Source organism: Gracilinanus agilis, chromosome 2 (assembly GCF_016433145.1).
Source record: "Gracilinanus agilis isolate LMUSP501 chromosome 2, AgileGrace, whole genome shotgun sequence".
Taxonomy (NCBI): Eukaryota; Metazoa; Chordata; class Mammalia; order Didelphimorphia; family Didelphidae; genus Gracilinanus; species Gracilinanus agilis.
The window spans coordinates 644,347,368-644,371,114 of NC_058131.1; the positions used below are offsets into that span (position 1 = coordinate 644,347,368).

General features: G+C 42.3%; 1 protein-coding gene across 2 annotated transcripts in view; it reads left to right on the forward strand.

Moving 5' to 3' along the window:
• The window catches only part of PLCE1 (phospholipase C epsilon 1), a 298,156-nt gene that overhangs the window by 183,821 nt on the left and 90,588 nt on the right, over positions 1-23,747 (forward strand). For both annotated transcript variants that reach the window (XM_044665696.1, XM_044665697.1), the window contains 6 exons: positions 6,008-6,266; positions 8,559-8,764; positions 17,664-18,339; positions 19,683-19,865; positions 23,019-23,136; positions 23,494-23,638. In XM_044665696.1, coding sequence (XP_044521631.1) covers positions 6,008-6,266; positions 8,559-8,764; positions 17,664-18,339; positions 19,683-19,865; positions 23,019-23,136; positions 23,494-23,638 — 1,587 coding nt within the window. The remainder of the gene's footprint in view (positions 1-6,007; positions 6,267-8,558; positions 8,765-17,663; positions 18,340-19,682; positions 19,866-23,018; positions 23,137-23,493; positions 23,639-23,747) is intronic.

Here is a 23,747-nt window from a genome sequence, read left to right on the forward strand (position 1 = left end):
TGATTGAGGGTGTGGACTCGAAACTACCACAGCAATGCAACTACCAACAATTTGGAAATTGGTCTTGATCAAGGATACGTGACAAAACTAGTGGAAATGCGCATCGGCCATGGGTGGGGGGTATGGGGGGGGGGGGGGTTTGAAGGGGAAAGGAGGAGCATGAATCATGTAACCATGTTAAAAATCAATATTAATAAATGTTAAAAAAAAAAAAAGACGAAAACCTTGACCCTAGCTAATTTTGTGGCAGAAAAACTCCAAACTAAAGAGGAGACAACAGAAGACAATAATCAAGTAAACACATCCAAACCTTCCCCCCCAAAAAATGGAAATTAGTCACAAGCTCTTGAGAAGCTCAGATTTGAGATGCTTAGAAAGATAGAAGGGAATTGGCAAGAAAAGTGGAAAACAGTTCAAAAAGAAAATAACAATTTAAAAGACAGAATCTCCTTCTTGGAAAAAGAAGCCCAGAATTCACATGAAATAATAAGCAAATTGAAGACCAGAAATAATCTTCTGGAAGCCATGAAAATCAGGATGGACCAAACTAAAAAGGGAAATCAAAAGATTATAGTTGAAAAACAGCCTTTAAAAGCTAGAATTGGCTGGGGGCAGCTGGGTAGCCAATACTCAGTATTGACTCCAAGACGGAAGGTAGGGGTTTAAAAAAAATAGAATTGGGCAAATAGAAGCCAATGATCTCACAAGCCAGCAAGAATTAATAAAGCAAAGTCAAAATAATGACAGATTAGAAGGAAACCTGAAATAGCTCTATTAGAAGATGGTTGACTTGGAAAACAGGTCTAGGGGAGACAATTTGAGAATCATAGGCCTACCTGAAAACTGTGAAATAAACAGAACTCTTGGTATCATACTACAAAAAATTAACCAAGAAAACTGCCCTGATGTTCTTCAATATGAGGGCAAAATAGACATTGAAAAAGTCCATAGATCACACTCTATATTAAACCCTCAAAAGACAACCCCCAGGAATATAATTGCCAATTTCAAGAGCTTCCAAGTTAAGGAAAAAATATTACAAGAAGCCAGAAAGAGACAATTCAGATATCAAGGAGCACCAATCAGGATTACAAAGGATCTAATAGCCTCCACACGAAAGGAGTGTAAGATTTGGAATATGATATTCAGAAAGGCAAGAGAATTGGGTCTACAACCAAGGATCACCTATCCATCAAAATTGATTATATACTTCCAAGGGAAAATATGGGTATTAAACAAAAAAGATTTCCAAGTATTTGTAAAGAAGAGAACAGAAATGGAAAATTTGATGTCCAAAAAAATAAGTCAGGAGAAAAATGAAAAGGTAAATAAAAGGGAGAAAAGGTTTTTTTCCCCTTTTTTTAGGGACTTCAATGAGGTCAAATTTTTTATATTCTTATATGGAAAAATGTTATTTGTAACTGGCAAAAAAATCATATTCATTATTAACATAGAAGAATTATTCCCAGGTAGAGGTTGAGATACTAAGTGGTTTAAGATGATATGCAAAAGAAGAAAAGGCGGGGATAGAAGATGGTAGCAAGAGAAACTTGAAGGAATAAGAAAAATAGGATAATATATACAACATAAAGAGATGCATGGGAGGGGGAGCGGAAGATTACTGTTATAAGAAGGAAAGGAAGAAAATGCTAATAGGTAATACTTAAACCTTACTCTTAGTGGAATTTATTCTGAGAGGGTAGAGCAGCTAGATCCATTGAGGTATCAAAATCTTTCTTACCCTACAGGAAAGTTGAGAGGGAAAACTCAATGGGAGGAGTGGGGTGGGAATACAAAAAGAGAGAGAAAGAGTTGGGGGAGAAAACTTAATAGACCCCAAATAAAGAAGAAAGGGCAGAACTAGGAGAGGAAATAAAAATGAGGGGGAATACACAAGTGGTTATCATAACTCTAAATGTGGATAAGATGAACTCACCCATAAAATGAAAGGAAATAGCAGAGTGTATTAGAAATCAAAATCCCACCACAGTCTAAAAGAAACACACATGAGGCAGGTAGACACACACAAAGGGTAAAAGTAAAAGGCTGGAGCAAAATCTATTGGGCATTAACTTAGAAAAAGAAGGCAGGAGTCACAAGCGTGATATCTGACAAAGCTAAAGTAAAAGTAGATTTGATTGAAAGAGGTAGAGAAGGTTGTTACATCCTGATAAAAGGGTGTACAGATAATGTGAAAATGGGATGCAGCCAAAGCAGTACTCGGGGAAATTTATATCCTTGAGTGCATATATTAACAAATTAGAGAGGTCAGAGGTCAATGAATTGGGCATGGAAATCAAAAAACTAGAAAGCAAACAAATTAAAAATCCCCAGGCAAAAATTAAATCAGAAATCCTAAAAATTAAAGGAGAAATTATTAAAATTGAAAGTCAAAGAACTATTGAATTAATCAATAAGACTAGAAGATACTACTTTGAAAAATAGATAAAGTACTGATTAATCTATTTTTAAAAAAAGGAAAGAAGAAAACCAAATTAACAGTATCAAAGATGAAAAGGGAGACCTCACCTCTAATGAAGAGGAAATTAAGGCAATCATTAAAAACTTTTGCCCAGTTATATGGCAATAAATATGTCAATCTAGGTGATATGGATGAATATTTATAAAAATATAAATTGCCTAGATTAATAGAAGAAGAAATAGAATACTTAAATAATTCCATATCAGAAAAAGAAATTAAATAAGCTATCAAAGAACTCCCTAAGGAAAAATTCCCAGGGCCTGATGGATTCACAAGTGAATTCTTTCAAACATTCAAAGAACAACTAATCCCAATGCTATACAAACTATTTGACATAATAAGCAATACTAAATTCCTTTTTTTGACACAAATATGATACTGATTCCAAATCCAGGCAGACCAAAAACAGAGAAAGAAAACTACAGCCCAATTTTCTTAATGAACATAGATGCAAAAATCTTAAATAGAATACTAACAAAAAGACTCCAGCAAGAGATCATAAGGGTTATTCATTATGATCAGGTGGGATTCATACTAGGAATGCAAAGATGGTTCAATATTAGGAAAACCATCCACATAATTGACCATATCAACAAGCAAACCAAAAAAAATCATATGATTATCTCAATAGATGCGGGAAAAGCCTTTGACAAACTACAACTCATTCCTATTGAAAACACTAGAAAGTGTAGGAATAGAAGGGCCTTTCCTAAATATAATAAGCAGTATATATTTAAAACCATCAGCTGGCATCATCTGCAATGGGAATAAATTAGGAGCCTTCCCAGTAAGATCAGCAGTGAAACAAGGATTCCCATTATCACCTCTATTATTTAAAGCAGCAGTCTTCAAAACAATATGGTACTGGTTAAGAGATAGAAGGGAAGATCAGTGGAATAGACTTGGGATAAATAACCTCCGCAAGACAGTACGATAAACCCAAAGAGCCCAGTTTTGGGGACAAAAATCCAAACTGCTGGGGAAATTGGAAAATAGTATGGGAGAGTTTAGGTTTAGATCAACATCTCACATCCTACACCAAGATAAATTCAGAATGTGTGAATGACTTGAATATAAAGAAGGAAACTATAAGTAAATTAGGTGAGCATAGAATAGTATCCTTGTCAGATCTATGGGAAAGGAAAGATTTTAAGGCCAATCAAGAGTTACAAAATATTACAAAATGTAAAGTAAATAATTTTGATTACATTAAATTAAAATGATTTTGTATAAACAAAACCAGTGCAATCAAAATTAGAAGGGAAACATAATTTGGGAAAAAAATCTTTATAACAAAAACCTCTGACAAAGATCTAAGTACTCAAATATGTAAGGAGAGAAATCAATTGTACAAAAAAATGAAGCCATTCCCCAGTTGATAAATGGGCAAGGGACATGACTAGGCGATTTTCAGATAAAGAAATCAAAACTATCATTACACACATGAAAAAGTATTCTAAATCTCTAATAATTACAGAATTGCAAATCAAAGCAACTCTGAGGTATCACCTCACACGTAGCAGATTAGCTAATATGACAGCAAAGGAAAGTAATAAATGTTGGTGGGGATGTGGCAAAATTGGGACATTAATACATTTCTGGTGGAGTTGTGAATTGATCCAACTATTCTGGATAGCATTTTGGAACTATGCCTAAAGGACGTTAAAAGACTGTCTGCCCTTTGATCCAGTCATACCACTGCTGGGTTTATACCCCAAAGAGCTCTTAAGAAAAAAGACTTGTACAAAACTATTATAGCTGCTCTCTTTGTGGTGACAAAAAATTGGAAAATGAGGGGATGCCCTTTGATTGGGGAATGGCTGAACAAACTGTGGTATCTGTTGGTGATGGAATACTATTGTGCTCAAGGGAATAATGAACTGGAGGAATTCCATGTGAACTGGAACAACCTCCAGGAATTGATACAGCGTGAAAGGAGAAGAACCAGGAGAACATTGTACACAGAGTCTGATACACTGTGGTACAATCGAACATAATGGATTTCTCTACTAGTAGCAATGCAATGATCCAGGACAATCTAGAGGAACTTATGAGAAAGAACACTATCCACATCCAAAGAACTGTTGGAGTAGAAATACAGAAGGAAAACAACAGCTTGATCACATGGGTTAATGGGGATATGATTAGGAATGTAGACTCTAAGCAATCGCCCCAATGCAAATATCAATAATATGGAAATAGGTCTTGATCAGTGTGATACATGTAAAAACCAGTGGAATTGCTCATTGGCTATAGGAGGCTGTTGAGAGGAGGGGAGAGAAAGAACATGAAAAATAATCTAAATTAATTAATTAAAAATTTTGAGGCTAAAAAAAAGTCTATGTAGACAGTGCAGTTGGGTGTCCCAGTGGTTTAAGAGCCAGGCCTAGAAATGAGGGTCCTATGTTCCAATCTGGCCTCAGACACTTCCTAGCTGTGTGACCCTGGGCAAGTCCCTTAACCCCCACTGCCTGACCCGTACCACTCTTCTGCCTTGGAACCACTTCTTAATAGTGGTTCTTGATTCTAAGATGGAAGGTCAAGTTTCAAAAATAGTGTCTGGCAATTGTTCCTTTTCTGTCCTGACAATGCCATCTGCTCCATCAGTAGTCCATCCTGAGCATCTGTCTTCAGGGACCTTCCCTGTTTTCCTCTTTAAGCACTAACCCATAACAGATGATTGAGCAAAATAATGCTCCAACAAAAGTAACAGGCTAATTAACATTAAATAGCATCACTTTAGTGAATTGAGTCATAGTTTCTAAGGTCATTTTATGACTTTGCTAAATATTTCATTTCATACCTCCCCATGTAGAGGTCCTACCCGTGGTCTGGCTGCAGGAGCTGAAGCAGAGTCTTGCAAGGCCTTCAGATCGTGTTACAGACGCAGCTAGATTTCTTTGGACCTTTAAAACCAAGCATAGCCTCAGACTTATCTTTCCAGATTTATCTTTTTGGAACCTGTCCCCAACCTCCTTCAGTTAGCCTGACATCAGATTGGTTCTTGAACCCATATTGGAAGAAATTGTACTGGATGGCTACCCTCATCACTTATCTACTTATATTGTCAGACTGTTAGGCAAAAGAACAAATAGTCACATTTACAATAAAATGCATGTGAGGACAGATGGTTGTATGGATTGTTGTGGCATAAAATGACATACCAACATTTGAACTCTTGATATTTATCTTTCATGGATTTTGAACTAAAAGAAACCTTAGAGGTATAATTATGACTGTAATTCTCTATTATTTGCACATATTTTGTTGTATACTTATCAAAATTAAATCTGAAATAGAATCTGGGCATGATCTTTTATGTTCTGTAGTTCCCAGAAAAATTTTTAGAAGGCCACTAACTTGGAAGAGAATGATAAAATGTGAAGAATGCTGAATTAATTTTTCAAGCGGTGTTAAAGTGTTCGTTGAAGTAAAATGAAGAAGTAGTCCATGGAGAATTGTAATGGTTCATTCCAAGTTGTTTTATTTCTCCTTCAGCCACCAAATTGTCTCTGTTTGCAATAGGTCAAGGAAAGTCTTAAAGATGTGGCAGTTCATGGACCAGTCCGACATTGAAACCATGAGAAGCCTGAAGGATGCAATGGCCCAACATGAATCTTCCTCTGAATACAAGAAAGTGGTGAACCGGGCTCTGAATATCCCTGGCTGTAAAGTAGTCCCTTTTTGTGGTGTGTTTTTAAAGGAGCTTTGTGAAATTCTAGATGGAACATCTGGATTTATGAAACTTTGTCCACGATATAACTCACAAGAAGAAACTTTAGAGGTAAATCCTTTCAAAGATGGTTGCTATCTACCTCCTTTTTATGTGATTTTTTAAAAAAAAACTAATTAATTAGCACTAATTAAAGTTAAAATGGATATCTAAATGGATAGAATGGAGATTGGTTCCTAACTTGTCACTAACAGCCTAATACCCTAAATACCTCCAGGAGAACTAGAATAGGCATTGTTAAGATTGAAGTGGGGAGCCCAGCCATAGATTTAATTTATTTATTTATGGTCTGTTAATTAATTATTATTATACATAAGTAATCTATTATTTATTAGTAGAGCAGAAAAGGTGAGAGATGAATAGATCATTCTTTAAGAAAAGCTGCCCTGATGTAGTGCCTCCATTCAGCCGGGTGTCCTGCAGCAGCAACGCTAGGCCCCTCGCCAGTCCAAAGACAGACTTTGGTCTCAGTTTATCAAACTTTCTCTCCGACCACTGGCTCCCGTGCCCAGGGGACGTTGGGCCTGCCTCCTCGTCCCGTGCTCCCCTCTGATGGCTGGCTCTCCCCGCCGACCCCAGCGGGTGCCAGTTTAGATTCTCTCCTGGTGATCAAGTGCCCGCAATACCTTCCTTCACACAGCGCTTCCTAGCAGAGGGCCCCGAGGCCCAGGGCATGCCGGCCTGGCCTAAGGATGTCCAGCCGGTACGAGTCTGAGGGAAGCTCCGAGGGAGCCTGTGAGGCCAGCTCCTCTCGCCCAGGGTCAGGGCTCTTCCTCAGGGTTCTGTCCTGAAGAGGCCCCGGAGGAGGAAGCCGGCTTCATTCGTGGAGGGGCAGCTGCTTGATCTTCTCGCCTCTCCTCCTAAGAGGGAGGGAGGGAGGTAAAGAAGTGTCAGGAGAGAGAGAGGAACTTGCCATAATGGAATGATGATCACATGTTTCACAATAATAATGGCATAACACTTCACAAGTGGTATCTTTTTTTATCCTCACAACAGCCCTCAGAGGACGATACTATAATTATTTCCATTTTACATATGAGGAAAATTAAGCAGTCAGGGCTTAAGAGGCTTGCCCAGGTCACCCAGCTAGTAAGTATTTGAGGCTGGATTTGGATCGGGGCCTTCCTGACTCCTGGTCCAGCACCGAGGCCTCTCCCCCACCCTGCCCTGGCCTCAGAAGGACTCCTCGCGGCCTCCCATCTCCCCGCCCATCACAGGTTTCTGAAGACCCTGAGAGGAGGGGATGGTGTGCCTGTTGGGTGGGTGGGAGCTTAAAATAGCCCAGGGCTTAGGGTGGAAGGAAGAGAATAGCCTGAACAGCTTAGGAGGAGAAGTGAGGACCATTAGGAACGTCTGCCTGTCTAATGGCAGCTGTGAGGCGTCTCCTTGCCCATCACAGGCCCAGAGCAGAGCGATGATGGCTTCGTCTCTTTGGGGCCCACGTCGTGAAGGATTAAAGGCTGTTCTGTTGGGCCTTGGGAGCCTTCCACGGCACCCTGGCCGACAAATCCAGCCTGTGTGAGCGAGGGGGCACAGACGGACAGAGCACCCAGCCGAGCCACAGACAGCGGAGCCACAAAGCAGCTTCTGCCATTCTAGCCACAGCTCTTTTCCCATGTGCGCACACCACACACACACACACACACACACACACACACACACACACACACACACATATGTTCCANCACACACACACACACACACACACACACACACACACACACACACACACAAATATGTTCCATTGACTCTGCAACAGGTGAAAGCCAAGTGACTTTTTCCAGGGACCTCAAGTTAAAACTTAACTACAGGGCAGCTGGGTAGCTCAGTGGAGGGAGAGTCAGGCCTAGAGACAGGAGGTCCTAGGTTCAAACCCGGTCTCAGCCACTTCCCAGCTGTGTGACCCTGGGCAAGTCACTTGACCCCCATTGCCCACCCTTACCAATCTTCCACCTATGAGACAATACACCGAAGTACAAGGGTTAAAAAAAAAACAAAACAAAACAAAAAAAACTTAACTACATAATTAAGTTGTGCTCTTTTGGTCTCCCCACCTCCTCTAAGCACTTTCTAAGTGAATAGCAGTAGATTTTTCTGTTTTTAATTGAATGAACTATGGTCTCTTAAGGTTGTTTTAGTGAAAATCAGAATGAAATTTAGTATTTAATATAGTTAAATTAAAAAGTCAAGAACCCTTTGGGTTTTGTTTGTTTGCTTTCAGGTACAACGTACATAAATTCTATTTTTTTCTCAACTGTAAAGTTGAAGCAACCTAAATAAAGTAGGTTACTTGGTCATGCAATTTTTAGTTGTACTTTCAAATCTAAATGTATTTCTTTCTAGTTTGTAGCTGATTACAATGGACAAGATAATTTCTTACAACGAGTAGGGCAAAATGGCTTAAACAATCCAGAGAAGGAGTCCACTGTCAACAGTATTTTTCAAATTATCCGAAGCTGCAATCGAAGTCTGGAACCTGAAGAAGAAGACACTTTTAGTGAAGGCGACAATTCAAGGAAAAACTCCTTAAAGGATAAAACTCGATTACAGTAGGTTTCACTTTTTTTCAAGAGAAAATATTAATTATTTATGTCTTCTGAGTATTTATTCCTTTCTTATACAAGTTTGGGTTTAGGTGAGTGTTATTAACCTACATCATTGACAAAAACAGTGATGATGCACTGAAAAAAAATCCTGGGTTGGGTACCAAGTAACTTGTATAGTGGCCTTTTGCAAGTTAATTTCTCTGTGCCTTTTTCCTCATCTGAAAAATGATGAGATTGAGCTAAATAATTTAATTTTTCCTCTTGCCACAGATGACAGACTGCTGAAAGCCTTCTTGGGCAAAACATTTGAATAAAAAACACAAACATGCCCTCTTGTCTCCAAACTTGTAAAAATCTTAATTCAAAAATCTCACACTACATTTAAATATAATTGTGGCACAAACCGTAGTGCCCAAACATTTTCATTACACCAATGAAGAGCTGCCTAAACAGAAACTTATAAACATCTGTTACATAGACTGTCATACAATACTTTGGGTTTAATACAATTTGTTAAAATCAGATTAACCAGGCACTATTACTGTGAGTCATCTGCTTAGACGTTATGAAAAAAACAAACATGAAGCATATCCCTACATTTAAATGGCATTTATTCAGTTAGGGTTTTTTCCATATAATGCAGAGTTCTATATTATAATAACATATTAATCTGATCTTTATAAAAAATTCTTTAATTATGAATCCACCCTACTTAAAATCTCTTCTAAAAATAAGCTACTACAACACACATTCTCTAATTCCTACTTACAAAATAGTCACTCTTCATAGCAGAATTACATGTTTGCATGCTGTGTGTACCACAAGAGAGAAAAGGGAAAGACCTTTGTATTTTTTATTCACCTGTTGAACAGCATATGTCTTAAAATTCCCTTCAATTCTCCATACTTATCTTTCAGTTATTTTTGCCTCAAAATATATGTAACTGAGGTAGAAAAACCATTTAAATTGCCCATTGAAATGAAAACAATTTAAAAAAACAAAAATATTGAGTAGCTTCAAGGATAAAACTTGAATCGGTCATCTAATAGTAAAACTAGAAAAATTTTATACTGAGAAAAATGATCTGCTTTCAAAGGACAAGGTTAGCATGGAATGGAGAGGGAGATTCATTGCTAGTGTTAAAAAGAAAAGGAGGAAGATATACTCCTGGACATATATCATCTGATCTTCTTCTCTTTCTTTGTACATCTCTTCCTACTACTACTATTTCCCTATAGATCTTCCTTCTAGATATTAGAGGGTGGCTGGTATGTAGATCTCAGGGACAGTATGGATGAAGGAAGGATCAGGTGTCCAGGCCTAAGCCAGCTGTAGTTGGTGAAGGAGGAACACCCACTCCTCTCACAATAGCTGCTGCTGTAATCTATCCCTCTTCTCCCTGATAGCCTTTGTTGGTTAAGCCTGTTAGTGACTTCTTTCTAACAGTTGCCCAGGTTAGGACCTCTTGAGAGGTTAGGTAGATGGTTAACCTCACTAGACCCAACTTGAGGTTGGATTGATTGTTGACAGGCTATTGATCGGCTTTGGAAACTTTGGTATCTGACTACGTATTGATTCTCCCCTTCCCAAGGGCTATGATAGAATAACCACTCATGAAGGTACTTGTTGTTAAATCACTGTATGAACTATTGATGGGGAAAGTATAACAAGGTAATAGGTTTGGGGATTGGGAACCCTATCGCTATTGTTGGCTACTAAGCTAATCGTTGATCAGCACTAGAGACTGCTAGGCTGGTAGAGGCTCAAGGTCTTCACCCTCTCACTATCTCTGACCTGATCTGGCCACAGCCAAGTCAGAGAATAGGGAAGGCTATTGATTTAGATATTAATTGATGATCTGTATATTCTCTCAGCTCTACTACCAATAATATTGATGGATCACTAGCTCCCTCTCAGTCAAGCACAGGTTATAAGTTCAAGTTCAGGCCTACCCTCTTCTTCTTCTACCACCCTTCACCTCCCCCGTCCCAGCTCTTGCTCCAAGAGAAGTTTGCTCAAGTCTCAGCTTTGAGTTCTGAGCCCCAACTGTAGTTCTTAGGGGGTACTTATAGGGTGGGGCCAACCGACTTTTGCCCCTGGCTCACGGCACCTGGGAACATGCTGAATCTCTCAACTGCCATCCCTGTCAATCAAGGTGGCATCCAACTTATCCCAGATAATGATTTTAACACTTAACAAGCTGGCCATCATGACAATCCATGAAACAAAGACAGATAAAGAATTACTTCCAGGCCCATATCCCCTTCTCCTTCTGCAGAGTCGGATGTAGAGTACATCTGGGGTCCATAGAATACTTTTGCAGAGTAATGGTGTAGGAAAGAGAATAGAGAGGACTAAGATTCTCAAGGCTTTTGACCATCTATAAATTTAAGTTAGCTGTTGCTATTACAAAGAATAAAAAATAGAGTATCACACATAGGCCATTGGAGAAACTAATGGAGGGTGATTTGATAAAATACATAGCCAGCGACAAACTAGAGGGGAGAAAACAGGAGTGAAAAAATGTCACCAGAGAATCAGGTGATAAGAAGAGAAGATGGGCTGGTAAGAAGGCAATTGCTATGGATGACAAGTGAACACTGTCCGCACTCCACAGTGTCAGAAGAAATTGAGACCTCGGTGAATTTGTAAGAGGACATGGGGAAGCCCTGACAGGAGGCAGGCGTCATCCAAAGGGACATCCTACAATCCTAGAGTCAGACTAGACTAAGAAAGTGAAAGCCCCAAAGGGCAACCTGATCAGACAGACAGCCACTAGTAGAATTGAGATAAGAACCCAAGTTTCCTGAATCCTAGTCCAGGCTAGTACATACCTCCCTAGATCTCCTGCCTTAATAAATCATTTCTTTTGAATTGCTGATTTACAACTCTGTCGGCTCCTTTTCATCTGTAGCATTTGTTTTCATTTGTAGATGTATGAAATGAATTCAGCAAGTACCTGCTGTGGAGCATAATATGCTCAGTATGTCATTCAATTAACAATCACTTATGAATCACCTGCTGTGTGTCAGGCACTGTAATGGGCACTAAGAATATAAGAATCCTAAATAAAATATCCCAAGGATAGAAAAAGATGGAATAGTCCTTCCTTCAAGGAGCTTTGAATGTGTGTGTCCACATCCATGCACACATTCACCTTAGATACATGTGTCCTCACAGATGGCCTATCCACACTTCGCCCATGTGAGGGAAGTCTGATGAAGGAGAATAATGTATAAAAAGGCTAGAACAGTAAGTTGTAGGAAGGTTTCAAAGGGCTTTTAACTAAAGAATTTCTCTATGTTAGGGAATAATAGGGAGCCCCTGGAACCGATCGAGTAGAGGAATGACACCACCAGACTTGGGCTTCATGAAAATCCCTTTTTCAGTGGTGGGAACACCAGATGGAATGCTTTTGCAGAAGCAGAGAGGAGAGGTCATGGGGTTCTATGAGTGGCGGGAAAAACACAGAAGTGAGCTGAGTAGAAATGGAATCAGCAAGATTTGGCAACTGATTGGTATATGGAACAAGAATAAGGTGACTGAAAGGCTGTTGCTGTTCTTGACAGAAATAGGGAAATTTGGAGGAGAATGTTTGGGAGGTAATAATAATCACTGAGTCAGTCAGCAAACCTTTATTAATGACTTAGTTTGTTCCAGGCACTGTGCTAAATGCCGTACATACAAAGAAAGGCAAGACAAAAAAATCCCACTATTCCTGCCCTAAAGTAGCTCACATTCTAATGAGAAACCACACGAAAATGAATACATATGAGAGATTAATGGGGAAAATGAAAAGTTTTCTCCATGGGGAATACACTAGCAGTGGGAAAGATCTACTGTAGAAGATAATATTTGAACCAAATTTTAAAGGAAACAAAGGAGGAGACCATTTCAGGCCAGTGCAAAGGCAGGGAGGGAGTTGGGAAGAAGATCAAGAAGGCCAGTGCAGAGGGGAGGAAAGTAGAATACTGAGAAAGTCATGTCACAAAGGAGAAGTCAAGGATTAACAGTTGTGGAGGGATCAAGAAGAAAGAGACTGAAAAAAGGCCAATTAGATAGGCCAAATCGGAGATCATTGCTAACTTTGGATTTTAGTCTGATTCTATTTTCAGTTGAATAATAAGGTGAGAAACCAAATTGCAGAGAGTTTAGAGAAAAGTGAGGGAAGTAGAGGCTCCTAGGACAGAAAGCTTCCTCAAGGAGTTTAGGTGAGAAGGAACGGAGAGAGTCAGAATGGTAGTGGGGATGCTAGGATCAAGAGAACTTTGAAAGGAACCATGAGGGTGTTTGTGGACAGGAGGCATGATCATGGGAGCATTATCTTGTCTTTAGGCAGAAAATTTCCTTTCATTTTCCTTACAGCTGTGGCAGGTTAGAAGAGGAGAGAAGGGGGTTCTACAGAGCAGTTGGGCTTGACAGGGAGAAGGCTTCTCTCTTTATCCAGGATTGAAGTGGAGGAGAAGAGTTGGGGATGATATCTGAGTGATGTAAGATGAGGAGGACAAAAGAAGAGGGAACCCTGAGGGAATAGACTCATTTTAAAAACTGCAGCAAAGCTTCAGCTAAGAGGTGGCAGACGGGGGGCTGCGGGAGGTTGGCATCAGCGGCCACGAAGAGTGGGATAAGATCTGTGAATCTGTAGTGGATTCAGTCAGCACAGAGTTCTCATTTCCTTTAGCTCTGTTCAGCCAGTGCATGGCCAGAAGCCCAGGATGCTAGAGCAGTGATTCCCAAAGTGGGTGCCACCGCCCCCTGGTGGATGCTGCAGTGATCCAGGGGAGCAGTGATGGCCACAGGTGCATTTATCTTTCCTATTCATTGCTATTAAAATTTTTTAAAAAATTAATTTCCAGGGGGCTAAGTAATATTTTTTCTGGAAAGGGGGCAGTAGGCCAAAAAAGGTTGGGAACCACTGGCCTAGAAGTAATTCATGGCTAGGTCTTGGCAAGGCACAATTGGTAGGACGAGGGGTAAGGGATTCGAGGGAAAAAGATAAGGTAAGATAGTTCACCACAGGATTAAAAATAAGTAGCGAAGAAGAGAGCGTGGCTGGTGTAGGAATTCTGCCCTGGGAACAGGGTTAGGGGCCATAAAGCAGAGAGAAAGTTGGAATGGTAGAAGATTCTGATCAAATAAAGCAACCTCAGGATGTGTGGACACAGAAGTAGAACATCCAGGGTGCTTTGGGGCAGGCTCTGGTGATGACCCACATAAGGGCAGAGTGTGAGGAAGGAAAATTTCTCCCAGAATGTTGCATGCTGTGAGCATGAGCCTGTGGCATTGGTCAGAGAAAGTGGAGAATTCTGGGAAGGATTCCTGAGGAAGAGGCTTTTGGGGGCTGAGGAGCTCGCAGTGGAAAGGAGTGGAGCTTGCTCAAGGCGATTCAAGAGCCAACTTGAGGGTTTTCCTGGACTGGTGTTAATCCTAAAAGCCTGTTTCCCTGCCAACTGCCATTGTTACTCTCAAGCCCAAGATCTCTTGATCCTTGGGGAGTTGGGACTCCCCTCTGAGAGTGCCACCCCAAACTCCCCGGCCTTACCCGGCCTTTCTAAGAGAGCCTGCCTACATTTACTCGTCACTAAGATAATGAGGTAGAAACGGATAGAGGGGGGTCGGGAAGCAGAACCTTTGGTTTGAAGCCAGACTTGGCTCCCCAAAGGGATGGACCTCGGGGCTTAGATCAGCAGTTCTGCCTTCCACCCTCTACCCTTCGCCTCCATCAACTACCCTATTTACCCACAATCAGCGATTCAGCCATCCCATCACAGGTTCCGGTTTAGTCACGGACAAAGAAGGGGAGAGGCTCTGTGAGCAGTGGCCTAGCTGAGACGGCCATCAAGCCTGACCCTCTGTGGAGCTGGCGGCTGACGGGGGAGGCTTTAGTGCACTCCCGGCCAGGGTCTCTCCACCTACCTCCACACTGGTGATGGCCTGATGGCCTTCCCACTGTCCTGTAGCGTCAGCTCCCATTCTGAGCTGTCAAGTGTGAGTGGCCCTTTGAGGAAGGGTGGAGAGATTCAGCTCCCCGGCCCCTCTGCAAGGGAGCCATTACCACGCTAGGAGCAAGCACTCGCCGGAGGTAGACGTGCTTGCCTAGAGCTTGCCATGTGCCCAGCCCTTGTGTGAAGGAGGAGACACGATGAATTCTCTAGAGAGGATCCTAAAAATATCTTGCCTTCTAGTCAAAGAAAGTATATTTCCCGAGTAGCAACAAAATTCAAGACTTCTGCCATCTCACCGTCTGTTGGTTGAAGGGCCTTCCCCTGGCACAGCATACCAAAAGGAGTCAGGGAGGTTTTGTAAGTCACTTAATCATGCTGAGCCTCTGTTTCTTCACCTGTAAAAGGATGATAGGATTTGTCATACCTGCTTCATTAAGGGTGTTGTGAGGGTAAAATGAGGGCAGGTATACATATATAAAGTACTTTCAAACCTGAAAATGCTATTAAAATGTCCCTTATAGGGAGGGACTCAAACCTTTGTCTAGTTTAACCTCTGAATCTCTTAACTAGGAAATAAATCGTTTCCTAGACTTCTGTTGGTGGGTTCCTAAACAACTTCTTTATCTCTCATTATGTAAAACTAGAGTGCTTTCTTCCAAAAAGAATCTGGTTCCCTGCTGCAGAAATTCATTAAGTCATCACTGAAGAAAGAGGAACTACTAGTTTCCTGTTTGAAATGAATTTATTCAATTAGATATGATTGTCAATTTTGTTTTAGGCAATGGACTTTGGTCCCTAGAAGAATGTTTTATAATGAAATTATTAACGTCTGGGATTAGTTTCTTTGAGTTTTAAAATAAAGACTGACACTAAAAAAGAGATTTACATTATTTATGGCTCGTAATTTCTCTTTTCCAGGCATTTGTTTCATGCTAATAATTTCTCTTTGCAAATGTGGTTAGCTGAAAACTCAAATATAGAAGGCAGAAAACACAATTTTCCTTGATGAAAAAAATGAAGACTAATCATTCACATTCATTTAATCATCAGAAGTTATTGCCCCTGATGTTTATCTCATAATTTTTTGCCCTGCAGGAAGTGCCATTTGAGCATGATAGGATGGAAAGGCAAGCACCCCTTTCTGCTTAAGAAATATAAGCTGTAGGATCCTTGTTTCTTAAAGTCATCCAAGGCCTACCCAAATTGTAACCACCTGCAAAAGGACTGAACAGTGTTGAGAATGATGGAAATGTGTGCTAAGAAGTTCTTTCACTTTCACCAAGGAAAGAATATGCACAATGGCTACCACAATTGTGCATATTCTTCCCTTGGCTCTGCTTAACTTCCCTCTACATCTGTTCATATACATCTTTTCCCCAAGTTTTCCTCATTTACCCCTGTAGCAGCTCCAGTACCTTCTCTTTCTCATCTTTTATCCCTGCTAGAGCCTGGCCTTGGATTGCCCCCTCCACCGGCTGCTTTCTCTCCTTGCTGTCATTCAGCCTTTTCACTCGTGGACAATCCTTGAGACCCCAGTTGGAGTTTACTTGGCAAAGAGATTGGCCTGTTTGTCACTTCCTTCTCCAACTTATTTTACAGATGAGGAAATGGAGATACACAGGGTGAGGTGACTTGCCCAGGGTCACACAACTCATAAGTGTCTGAGCCTGGATTTGAACTCATATCTTCCTGACTCCAGGCTCAGCATTCTATCCATTGCACCACTTAGCTTCCCTGTCCTTCCTGCTTACTCAATGCTCCTAAAAGAAGCCAAAGAAAATCAGAAAATTGTACCGCTGGAGGCTCTACAAGTCTGTTGATACCCAGCGATGCGTCTCTTCTAGGCCCTCGCAATAGCACCTCCATGACAGATGCCCTCACCCTCACCACCATGACTTTCCAGACTTTTTCATCCTTCCTCAAACCTTCTATCACTCTCCTCCTGTCCCCTCCTCTTCATCTCCGAGACCTCAGAGGAGTGAGCTTCCTTTGGGGCCCAACACAGACCAGAGAGCAAGGGCTCTTCCCACTGGACGCCAGGGCGCCCCCCGAGCATGGCTGCCCACACCTTCTAAGGAAGTAGATCTCTAATGGGGAACATCTTCCCCAGCCATTCTGAATCACCCCTCCAGGATCTTCCTTTATTCCCAATATGTCAGTCATCCTCCCTGGAAAACCTCGACCCATCCATCTCTCTCCACCTTGTTCCAGTTCTTTCCCTCTACCCCCCACACAAAGAAGATTCTTAGCTTATTACTTTTTTGGGAAAAGAAGGCATTTCAAGGTCCTTCTATATCTCAAAAACTTCATAGTCATTTCATTCTTTCCTTTTCCTCCAGTTTCAGAGCAGGTATGCCTACTCCATAGTAAGATTAATTCTTATATCTTTGAACTAATTATCATTGATTATTGAAAGATTCTTCTGGGTTTACATGAAAAATCATTTTAGTTCATTTTTTCTCATTTTAGCTCATTCATAATTATATATTTGCCACTTAACAGAACTAGAAATTCCATTTAGATATTACCACAAATTGTTGAGGTTCTAGTTAAAACCAATTAGGGGGCAGCTGGGTAGCTCAGTGAATTGAGAGTCAGGCCTAGAGACGGGAGGTCCTGGGTTCGGATCTGGCCTCGGACACTTCCCAGCTGTGTGACCCTGGGCAAGTCACTTGACCCCCATTGCCCACCCTTACCAATTTCCCACCTATGAGACAATACACAAAAGTTAAGGGTTTAAACAAAACAAAAAAAAAAACAAAACAAAACAATTAGACAAATGCCTATATAGTTTCCATTTTTAAATGTCATCATACTTTTACTCATTTGGAATCTATAGTTAAATAAAAATAAGTATAAGGTTCTATGTTAGCATTTTGTTATATTCATTTCATTTTATAATTATTAGGCTACAAAGGTAATCACTGGCAATTTTTGTGATCTCACTTCCCATATAGATTTACCATTGGAGAGCTGTCTGATTCAGAAAATGACATTTTTGAGCAGGCAAAAGAATGGGATTTCCGCACAACAGAAGAAGAGCAGAAAGCATTCAACCATGGAACAGAACTTATTCCGTGGTACGTGCTGTCTATCCGAGCCGACGTCCATCAGTTCCTACTCCAAGGAGCCACCGTCATTCACTACGACCAGGACACACACCTCTCGGCACGCTGTTTTCTTCGGCTTCAGCCTGACAATAGTACCTTAACCTGGATAAAACCTACGACGGCCTCAGTGGCGACCACGAAAGCCAGGCCAAGCGCCGCCGGAAGCCCCGCAGAGCCCGGCAAACTTCCGTCGCTTGGCAATGCTGGCTTAAGTGGGTTGGTGGAAGGTTCCTTGGATTTGTTTTCAGCCAAGGCCGTGTACATGGGCCATCCTGGCATTGACATGCACACGGTGTGTGTGCAGAACAAACTCGGCAGCATGTCGCTCTCGGAGAACAGCGTGACGCTGCTCTACGGGCTGCAGACGACAGATAATCGATTACTACACTTCGTGGCACCGAAGCACACCGCCAGAATGTTATACGACGGATTATTGGAATTAACCAAAGCTGTCAGAAAAATGAGGACGTTTCCAGACCAGCGACAGCAGTGGCTGAGGAAGCAATACGTCAGCCTCTATCAGGTAATGCATTTTGCATTCCCTTCCATTAAGGATACAAGATAGGTGTCGTCTCCTTCCCCAGGACTTGAGCAGGGAAAGCGTGCAAGCCAGATGTCATGAGGTCAGTGAACTCCCAGGACACATTCGTGATTAAATGTATGTTCCAAACAATGGAGCTGCCTCTCCAATGCTCTTATCCATCCCCCATAGCCTGTGATTTTATTTTATTTTATTATATTTTTATTTTAAATATTGTCTCATAGTTACATATTTCATGTTCTTTCCCTCTCTCCCAAGCCCTTCTAACCCCGCTTAGCTGATGCACAATTCCACTGGGTTTTACATGCATCATTGATCAAGACCTAATTCCATATTATTGATAGTTGGACTAGAGTTATCGCTTAGTGTCTTCATCCCCAATAATATCCCCATCAGCCCATGTGTTCAAGCAGTTGTTTTTCTTCTGTGTTTCTCCTCCCACAGTTCTTCCTCTGAGTGTGGCTAGTTTTCTTTCTCATAAGTCCCTCAGCCTTGCTCTGGATCCTTGCACTGCTACTAGTAGGGAAGTCCGTTATGTTCAATTATATCACAGTGTATCAGTCTTTATGTACAATGTTCTCCTGGTTCTGCTCCTTTCACTCTGCATCAGTTCCTGGAGGTCATTCCAGTTCACATGGAATCCCTCCAGTTCATTATTCCTTTGAGCACAATAGTATTCCATCACCAACAGATACCACAATTTGTCCAGCCATTCCCCAATCGAAGGACATTCTCTCATTTTCCAATTTTTTGCCACCACAAAGAGTGCGGTGTAGCCTGTGATTTTAGAAGCATCACTTACTATACCTTCACCATTCCATTTTTAAGGTTTAAAAAGTGAAGACAGAATGTGTGTGTGTGTGTGTAGCATGCGTGCCTCATTACACATGGGCATGTGTATATAGCCAGAGCGGGCTGCCTCTGTCCGAAGGATCCTAAATCTCCATGTGGGAGGATCCTGCGAGGCCCCCTGGCCATCGTGCCGGTTTTCTGAATGGAAGAAACTAGATGCGATGTGTACGTTATTGTCTGCACTGTTGCACTCGTGAGAAGAGGCGCTGCGAGCAGGGCCTGCTTTTCCCCTTTTGCCTCTCGTGTGCTTCCAGGACCTGGTACATGTAGGTGCTCAATCCAGGGGAGCTGACTTGACTCGATGACTCAGCGAGGGGTTCAGACACACAAACTGGGCGCCATTGTTTGTTCTCATCCGCTGTTCGTTGATATTCCACTTGTGGAATTTGACATGAGAGAACCTGTGTGGGAGGGGCTGCTCAGGCATCCCCCGTGCGTGTGGCCCTCCACGGTAACCGTGTCCTTCTTCCTAGGAGGACGGGAGGTTTGAAGGTCCAACTTTAGCTCATGCAATCGAGCTGTTTGGTGGCAGGCGCTGGACAACACGCAATACGAGCCCTTCGACGCTCTCTAAAAGTGCAGAGAAACCCACTGTCCAGAGGAACAACACTCTGGGGATAGGCACAAACAAGAAAAAGAAGAAGATCCTGCTGAGGGTATGGGCCTGACGGCAGAACAGAACGCGTGTATGGCGGCAGGCACCGCCTTCTCATGATCAAGTTACCATTTATTCAGAGAGAAAATTCTAATGCTCACTTTTTAAAGGGCTAAATTATAGGGTAGAGACGATTGGGTTTAAGGAGCATTAGAAGCCCCTGTAGGAGCTGCTGAGGGATTCTGGGAGATAAGAGGAAGGAGTCCGTTTCCCGGTGGGGGGTGGGGTAGGAATGGTCCCCCAGCCTCATCCTGTTAAGCATCCCTGTGGGTGGGAAGATAGACAACTAGGAGACAGATTGACATATTGTCAGTCACTTAAAAAGCCAAATGGAGAGATCTGGTTTTGATCCCAGCAGAGCCGGGCCCCCAGAAAGCTTCTGAGGCAGGACAGTCACCACAGGCGGCCCTGCGAGAAGGACCTGTTTGGTTGCTGGTAAGGGATGGGGAATAGATGGAAAGGCAGGAAGGCCAGCTGGGAGAGGACCACAGGGAGCCTCATCAGGAGACTTCCAGGATCCACTCCAACAGCCTTTGCTGGCTCACAGCCCTCACCAGCCCCACCTGCACTCCCTCTCTGGCTCCCGCGCCAGGATGCTTCCCTCCTCACCATCCCTTAGCTTGCTGGTCTCCTTTAGGACTCGTCCAAATCCTCACTTGTCCCCCCCCCCTCCCCCCGCGAGTATCTTCCCTCTAAATTCTCTCTCCAGAAGGGGAGCTGCTCGAAGGTAGGGGCTACGTTTGCATATCTTTGACTCACCCACACCATGCCCGGGATCTGCCAGGCTCTGTAATAGATGCTTTTGTCCTGGGGCAGTTGCTGTTGGAGTGGAAAGAAGGGGATGGATAAAAGATATATTTTAGGGGGCAGCTGGGTAGCTCAGTGGAGTGAGAGTCATGCCTGGAGACAGGAGGTCCTAGGTTCAAATCCTGCCTCAGCCACTTCCCAGCTGTGTGACCCTGGGCAAGTCACTTGACCCCCATTGCCCACCCTTACCACTCTTCCACCTATGAGACAATACACCGAAGTACAAGGGTTTAAAAAAAAAAAAAAAGATATATTTTAGACGTAGAACCCACCAGCTAGGGGGACTGATCCATAAGCTAAATGAGGATGCCAGTTAAATAACATGAAAAGCTCTTTGCAGCCTCATAGCTCTTATGAGATAGGCAGCACATGTGATACCTACTGGGTGCCGCTATTTACAAAACACCCAAAAATGAACGGTTGTTTGGGGATGAGGACAAGAGCGGCCGGGCCTGCCTTGTGGCTTCCTATGGGAGGTTGTACTTGAACTGAGCTGCGAAGGAAACTAGGGGTGGTGAGCGGGTGCCAAAAGAGTGCCTTCTGGGAAGGAGGGCAAGCCAAATGGAAAGCTGCAGAAACTGGAAATGGAGCCTCAGGTACAAGGAACAGTAAGAAGGCCAGTTTGCCTGGAATATAGAGTATGTTCAGGGAGGTATATATAACAAAGCTGGAAAGGTAAGTTGGGAGCAGGCTGTGAAAACTTTCACAAAACTGAGGAATTTGTATCTTATCTTAGAAATAATAGAGAACCATTGAAGTTTATTGAAAAAGCAGGGTGTTTAGAGTAAGAGAATTAAAAAAGAAGCGGCAAGTATAAACAGTTTTTCTAGGAATTTAACTGAGAAATGGAGGAAAAATAGAGAATAGTGGATTGCAGGGATGGTGCGGTATACTTCAGGTTTCTTAAGAATTGGGAATATTGGGTATTTCATTGTAGAGCAAACATGGAACTAGAAAATAATGTAAGATTAAAGATAAAGGAAGAATAATTATAGGAACATTTTGTTAGCAATAGATGGAAAAAGATGCAAAAATGCACCTCCTTCCCCTCTTTGCAGAGATGGGGGACTATAGATAAATCAACTTCTTGGGAAGTGAGGAAGAATGATCTGGGAGTTTGTAGAACAGCAAACAGGATTTTGAAATGATGCTTTGTTGGACTGAGTGAAACTTAAGAGGAAAAGTTGTTGAGTGATGGTGGGAGAAGTTAAAAGTGGTAATGTGGATCAAGCAGCATACTTTATTTTCCTCTAGCATAATATGATTTTGAGGAGAATAAAATCATACTTTTTTTTCCTTTTCCTGCAGTATGCATTTGGGGGACAAAGAAGAGATATATTCTTAGGGTCCTAAAATCTGACTCTATACAATTTCCTTTCAAAATAGACTCATAAATCATGGTTGTATTCCCAAGAAGGTGACAGAAGTCTAGCTAATAACATAACTGCAATTTAGTATTTTACAAGACATTACAATCTGACCTAAGGAATTAACCTCTGTGTATTATACTTACTCTTTTGGAAATTCAATTCAATTTAGTAAGCATTTATGAATCACATAATATATAAAGAGGCCCTGATGAGAAACTCTTTGTTTTTTTTTTTAAACCCTTACTTTCTGTCTTGGAATCAATACTGTGTATTGGTTCCAAGGCAGAAGAGTGGTAAGGGTAGGCAATGGGGTCAAGTGACTTGCCCAGGGTCACACAGCTGGGACATGTCTGAGGTCAGATTTGAACCCAGGACCTCCCGTCTCTAGGCCTGGTTCTCACTCCACTGAGCTACCCAGCTGCCCCTGATGAGAAACTTTTGAAAGCACAAATCCTTCTCTCAAGAGGTATGCAAACGAATGGGGTGGTGGGAGAAAAAGTGTATACAAATAGCTTTAACACAGAGGATCAGAGGATCATAGTTGTACAGCTGGAAGAGACCACTGAGATCATCTAGTCCAATCCTTCTCCTTTTCAGATGGAAAAAAAACTGAAGTCTGGGTAGGTGAAGGGATTTACCCACGATCATATAAGTAATAAGAGGAGGGACAGAATTTGAACCCAGGTCTTCTGAATCCCCATTCAGCCCCCATTCATGAAGAGACAGAATGATCCAGAACATACCGAGGAAGAATTTTGAAGTAAAAATTAAGGATCTTTAACTTCTTGAGCAATGGAAATCCACCTTTAAAACAAAGACCATGAAAGGCCGTAATGAAGGTGCTGGTGATGGCCCAAGCTGCTGGGTGTTCCTAAAGCTGAGGGATCTAGCAAGGAAGAGGGTGTACTAGTGCATGAAGGGAGGAGACGTGGTTCGGAGGGAAAGGAACCAAAATGTTCTGTGTTCTCTGATTCTAGGGGGAAAGTGGGGAGGCTACCGATGATGAGATGGCCGCATGGAAGGCGAAAATGTATAAGGAGTGTCGTGGCCGCAGCGGTTCAGATCCTCAAGACCTTAATGAGCAAGAAGAAGCAGGTAGAGCCATGGGTTCACATTGTAGATCTAGGCCTGAGCCAGCTTTTATGTCTTATAATCATTAGAAACGTCCTTTTATAGTATGACTGTTTCCATAAGGACTGCTAGTCAAGTTCTTTTATTTCACGAAAAGAGCCCATTTTCTTAACGGTATCAAGTGTTTTACCAAAGCCAAAAAGAGCAGAACCTCGAAGGGCTGCATTAGAACTCCATGAATGTGTTCTCTTCTCTTCCCTTCGCTGAGCACGAAGGACGGAAGAGACGGCTTGGTTTCCTGTAAAGCACATTCAGGTGTTGGGACTAGTCAGGAAGCGGATGCCGCCTAACTGTGTTCCTGTCTTCTTCCCGCACTTTTAGATCCCAATGGTCTCGGTCCTTCTGCCAACCCGCCCTCCAGAAGAGCTCGTTCTTTGACTCCAGCTGGCTGTGCAGCATCCACGGCAGCCCCCGTCAGACCCCTCTCCTCTCCCGTGCTGTCGCCCTCCAGCAAGAGTCAGCCCAAGTAGGAACTGGCCGGTCTCACAGCACCTCTCCCCTCCCCTCCTCTCCCCTCCCCTCCTCTCCCCTCCTCTCCTCTCCTCTCCTCCCCTCCTCTTCTCCCCTCCTCTCCT